Raw genomic sequence first — 6,280 nt, 5'->3', positions numbered from 1 at the left:
TTTAATCACGTCATATTCAAATGCCATTGGTTTGATACTAAAGTAACGAGACGGACATATTCTAATCTTGGGCTAGTCGAAATTCAACATGATTTCGTCTTACCAGGAGACGATGTCTATATTGTGGCCCAACAGGCCATGCAAGTTTATTATTTCCCATATGCGTGTCAAACCAAAAGGCATCTTAAGGGTTGGGATATTGTGCATAGGGTATTGCCACACGGTAAAGTGCCTATCCCAAATGATGAAGATTACAACTTAGACCCAAACACATATGATGGAGAGTTCTTTCAAGAAGAGGGACTAGAAGGGAGGTTTGAGATAGACTTAACCGAAGCGATCGGAATAGAAGTAGACAATGAAACGGTTATTGAAGAGGACGCTGGAGATGAGGTGCAAAATGTGAAGGACTTACAAATGCCTGAGCGATTACATTTAGACAATAACAATAGCAACATTGCTCATTCAGATAGTGTTGATTATTTCGACATGATTGATAGTGATGATGAGACTTATGATCTAGCTAATCCCGATCATGAAGATTATTTCTAATACATGTAATACTATGTTATTTTGTAATTACGTTTTGTTTATTTTGCATCTCTTTCTAAGTACTTTTTGTTTATCTGTGCTTATTGGTTTACTCTTTTTAATTGTAGGTGATTGAACAAAGATGGTGGGCGGTGGGATGAGGAAGCTAGCGTCCTTGTATGAAAGGACAATGACCGCTGCACCGAGGGAGAGTAGGAGGAGGAGCAGCCGTAGGAGGGAGCCATCGCCTGCCGCCCCGTCGCGTGAGGAGGAGGAGCAGGTGCCCCAAGAGGACGCCGAGGAGGCGTAGGAGGACGTGCAGGAGGAGGCGTAGGAGGATGCGCAGGAGGACTACGATACAACAGGGCGTTCTGCTTCCTCTAGTTCGTCGAGCGTCTACTTGCGAGGTCCTGCGAGCCTCCCTCAGCGACCGATACCTCGTGAGAGACGTCCACTGATTCGACCCAAGGGGAAAAAGTAAGTAACTTTAGATGTTATCACTACTTTATATGATATGTTGAAAATCAAAATAGAAACTAATAATTTTTCTTAATCACTTGGGCAGGAACTAGACGATTGTGGCGAGTGGAGGTGCTCACACACGCCAAGTCAATGACATCCTCGGTCTTCTATGCAAGGAGCACTTTGCTAGCCTGGTTGAGTATGCCGGAGTGACAGGGCCGGCCTACTTGTTTGACCACTACGCCGCCGCCCCCGATGCTACAGATCGGGACCATAGGGTATTCAACAACAAGGCAGAGCGGGTGAAGCAAAAGTTGTGGGTAAGTCTTCCTCGCACTACATTGCTCAATACATCGCATTCATTTGACATTCTTGAAATAATGAATGGATACATCGTGTTTGTATGCAGGATTTCTTTAGATGCCAAGACGGACATGAGGCCAGGGCGGATGCGGTGGCTACCAAATGCTACAAAAAACTGGTCGTGGACATGCATTACGAGGCGTGCATCCAGTCCGTCGTAACTTACCACGAGACCGTCCTTGGAATGAAGGTCACCAAAAGGGATGCAAGAACCATGATGTTGACCCGAGACTAGTACTTGCAGGTAAATACATAACATTAATACTGATTCCTTTTGAGATTAAGTAGGCTTAATTTCATCTTCTGATATGTCATGTACTTGATGGCCTATAGATCATTCCTTATTGGTGCATCGCGCATCCCCAGTGCTGGGTACAGATGGTGGACAAGTGGTGCTCACGTGAGTGGGAGGAGACGCACAACTTGTGTCGGGAGCGGCGTTTGATGATGCTAGGTGTAGCACACCATCAAGGCAGCCATAGCCTCAGCGGATACGCAGAAACATGGGTACACGAATTCATTTATTTATTCTAACGCTCAATTCTGCATGATTTCTAATCATCTTGCTGTTTTTCTCGCAGTCGGTGTCACATGGTGGCCAGCCTTGCTCCATCTTCAAGGCATTTGCTATGGCCCACAAGGGCAAGGCAACGTCCGACGTCGACTACAACCCGAAGGACGGGCCCGAGGCATACAGCAATGTGACCGTCCACAACCGCCTCAGTGAGTACACATCGATGGCAAGGGAGATCCATGGGCTAGAGTACGATCCGAGCACTAAGGACCTTGATGGAGAAGTCGTCATGAGGGTGGGAGGAGGCAAGAAGCATGGGCGGTACTGGATTGACGACGGCGCAATCGACTCGGCCGCTACTCCGAGTCTCTCCTAGATTTGAGCAAGAAGCACGAGCACGAGCCCGGCCATACAACCTCGGTAGGACATTTCACACCACCGGGTGGAGGCACTCGAGGTCATTCCTGGTTTATTCGTCGTTCATTGGTTTTTTTCATACCTTTCCTTTGCATTATTGTAACATTGGGGTGAATATATTGTAGGCCCAGCTGGAACAAGAGAGGAGGATACAGGAGCAGATGCAGGCGAAGATGGAGAGGGTGGAGGCCGAGCGGGAGACCGAGTAGCGAAGGATGGCGGACATTCTTTAGTACATGCAAAGTCTTGGTGCCGCTACGGGTGTAGTTCTGCCACCTTCGCTATTCGCTCCACCTACACCTCCACCTCCTCACTATTCTACTCCTGTGAGTATAAATGTTTTAGTTTGTATGTTCATGCTTACGGTCAAACCTAGTGGAGTATGAAAGTTTTATTCATGTATGGTATATATTTATCTTGCCTCACACATGCAATCTCTTCTCCTTTGTGGAGAATCAATCGGCGGCATCGAACGATCCTCATGCTTCAGCGAATCCTTCACCAAATTAATCTCATTGGCCATCTTGGTGATGATGCTTGTGGTTGTTAATGGTACTTCTATTTGCAATTGTGGTTGTAGATGATGGAGCACTTAGATTACTTGTGAACTTATTTGTGATATATTGTGAGACATATGACGTTTGTGATATATATGTGACGTTTGTGATATATATGTGGTGTTGGTGATATATATGTGTTGTTGATGATATATATGTGATGTTGGTGATGTTTGTTATATATATCTTCTGTTTGTTTGCATGGGATGTAAAAACAAATAAAAAAGACTGTTTTCAGTCACTTTGCCGAATGCAATGGCTATGACACTCGGCAAAGTCACTACCTGGGAACATGCTTTGCCGAGTGCAAAGGCCGTTGCACTTGGCAAACATCACTGATTTGCCGAGTGCCACGGGCAAGGCACTCGGCAAAAGATCGCCTGTTTGCCGAGTGTCTGGCCGGTGGCACTCGGCACAGTGGCCACCTTTGCCGAGTGTCTGAGTCAATGACGCTCGGCAAAGCGGCGACCTTTGTCGAGTGTTTGACCTTGACACTCGGCAAAGCCGTCGTCACGGTGACGCTCGCCGTCACGACGACTTTTCTTTGCCGAGTGTCAGATTAGCACTCGACGATAAAGTGCACTCGGCAAAGAGGTCTTTACTGATAAACTGTTTATCGAGCGCCCTTTGCCGAGTGCCAAGCTGAATGTGGTATTGTAGAATGGAGTGAGTACTCGATTTCAAACTGGAAGAGGAGGCCGGACACCAAATATATATACTACTAGCTCCCATAAGTACTGATAATAAGTTTCATACATACGTCATACATGCACATATATCAACAGGTACGTAGTGTGGCACTGTGCACATGGACATATATAGTCACATGGTGATGATACATGGAATTTATTCGACAAATATATGTGACACTTGTGTAAGGAGGAGCGACTAGCAAGCAACATATATATATAGTGTGTGGGCTGGCTAGTTAGGTATGTCCTTGAAGTGAGGCTTAGCCATGGTGGGTGAAGGGTCGTAGCGCCCGTAGTCGTTCATCTTCACCTGCCTGAGAATTCTCTCGTGGACCACCACTGCCATTTCGTCGTCTTCTTGCAGCTGCTGCATGGATTCCGATGTCTCCTGCCATGCATGCATGAACAATTACACGCTAGCTATACTTGTTATAGGAGAACACAGCGAGATTAGGGTGCAAATATATAATATAGTGTGAAGATCGCGATTAACCGCAACAACTATTGCAGACGTGCAATATTAAATAAATAAACTGATGTCTAAATATTCCTTTCATTCCAAATCATAGTTCATATAACTATCTGCAAGGGAATTAACTGGTACAACTACAGATAATATATTGGGGACACTTTCGACGTATTTCATATATTTATATATATATTGTATGCTAAATATTTCCTTCATTTCAAATCGTAGTTCATTTAATTTTGGTTTTTTAATTAGTTTGATCTAGTTTTTAGGAAAACGTATTTGTATCTACAAGTTCAAATAAATGCACTATCAAAGCATAGTTCAAGAAAAATTAATGAAGCTAATTTGACGTCATAAATCTTGTGGCATTTCCTCTAAATAACTTGGTCAAAATTATAGAATTATTGCCATTTGATACGACAAAATCTAACCAGACTATGGGGGTGTTTGGGACTACTTCGCTCCACGTTTTTAGCTCTGCTCCATGTTTTTTAGCCAAACGGTTTCAGCTCCACGCACTCTGTTCAAGAAAAAAAGGTGGAGTTGTGAGAGCACCCACAAACTCCAATTTTTTGTGGAGCTGCTCCACGATGGAGTTTGGAGAGCAGAGTTTGTGGAGCAGTCCCAAACACCTCCTATAATTTGGAAGGGATTCAGTATTTGACTACCTCCTATAATTTGGAAGGGATTGAGTATTTGACCAAAAAAAAGTGCTTTCATATATCCATACTGTAGCTGCTACCCATGGATTGTTTAAAGTTCAGTTCTGGGGATCAAGCATCACTATATCCAATATAGATATATATGGATCTATGTGCGTTCGATAGCTAGTATCTATTTGACAGAGAAACTTATACAAATTGTCCCTAAAAAAAACTTATACAAATTGGCTGCGCTAACTGGTCAAATAGAACTGACTGTCCTAAAGGAATAATGCACGGAATGTATAGAAATAAACCATCTTGGAGTTGGAAAATTGCGTCTGATTATGCCTAGTCAACGTGTTGCATGTTCTATTGCCGTGCTCTTGAGAAGAAGAGGGAGAGGACGAGCCGGCCGGGGGCCAATAGGGAGAAGAAAACTAATAATTAATCCCATATTCGGAAGACTTTCAAGAAATTCTTCCAAGTTTTTTACATTAGCTTTTGTGCAATGCCATGATAATAACATGATTATATATAGTTGATCAATATACAAGAGCAAACAGAATATATATGCATCTCTAGCTAGCTGGATCATACAGTATACATAGTTATTATTCCTCCTTTTTTTAAAGTGTAAAATATATATATATATTGTTATGTACCATTGATTCTGATGCCTCATCTTTGTTCAGAAGCTTCTTCCTATGCCCTCCTGCATCAAGCAAAAGCTCCACAAATCACTACAGAAACTGAAGGACGATAAACTAGTATGTATATATGGGTCACGCACGTGAGATCTTATTCTTACCACACATACAAATCTTGTAGAACTGGATTTCTAATATATATAACAGTTTAAACGAAGAACGTCTTGGAAAAGAGAAGAGCACACACATGACCTGAATTGATCAACAAAACAACCAGCTAGCGCGCTAACCTGCCATGGCGGAGAGCAAGAGCGACGCCAAGACGAGGGCGACAAGATAATTCGACTTCCTGGGCTCCATGGCTAGCTCGCGAGGAGCATGCAGCCAGCTACCTTGAAGAGGGAGAGAAAAGCTTGGGGAGCAGCAGCAGCAGATATGGCCGGAGATGTGAAGAACCTGCCTTTCCTTTCCTTGGTTTGGACACAAAGGAACCTGCAGGTGCGAGCTGTCTGCAAGAACTAAGAGGAGGGCATGCACTGGCTTAGTGGACAAAATAATGGATTGTATATATATTGTCATTTATTTTGTTTCCCTGAGATATGTGAATCTCAGTGGAGTCCCTTTTGCAGGAATGCTGTTTATTAAAATAACAAAAGGTAGACTAAAGGGGCTGGTCAGAGCTTTCCCTGTGGAATTTTGAGGGTCTTTGTCATCATTAGACTTGCTGGTTCAGCCTGTTTGATTAACAACTAGCTAGCCCCATAAGCTAAAGCTGGCTTAAGCCACTGACTTGTACCAGTACATGCCATGCAAGTAGTCCCCTCTTTATTTATTATTGTATTTGCTGGTGCATACCAACTGCATGCCTTGAGTGTAAGAATGGTATGGTATATACATATATTTTTTTATGATGAGAAGAGAAATTCTCATATGAAGCAATGCATGCCCTTGAGTGGATGCTGGTTGCTCACAACTATGGTG

At 43.5% G+C, this 6,280-nt stretch overlaps 1 protein-coding gene across 1 annotated transcript; it reads right to left on the bottom strand.

Annotated features, from left to right (window-relative positions):
• Positions 1 to 3,522: 3,522 nt before the first annotated feature.
• On the bottom strand, positions 3,523 to 5,848 carry LOC136451899 (uncharacterized). Its single transcript, XM_066452578.1, has 3 exons — positions 5,590 to 5,848; positions 5,315 to 5,364; positions 3,523 to 3,924 (listed from the first exon to the last, which is right to left on the bottom strand). The coding sequence occupies exons 1-3, from the start codon at positions 5,657 to 5,659 to the stop codon at positions 3,769 to 3,771; spliced, it is 276 nt and encodes a 91-aa protein (XP_066308675.1). The 5' UTR covers positions 5,660 to 5,848; the 3' UTR covers positions 3,523 to 3,768.
• Positions 5,849 to 6,280: the final 432 nt, after the last annotated feature.

This window comes from Miscanthus floridulus, chromosome 5 (genome assembly GCF_019320115.1).
Source record: "Miscanthus floridulus cultivar M001 chromosome 5, ASM1932011v1, whole genome shotgun sequence".
NCBI classification, from domain to species: domain Eukaryota; kingdom Viridiplantae; phylum Streptophyta; class Magnoliopsida; order Poales; family Poaceae; genus Miscanthus; species Miscanthus floridulus.
This window is presented reverse-complemented; position numbering and strand designations above follow the sequence as displayed.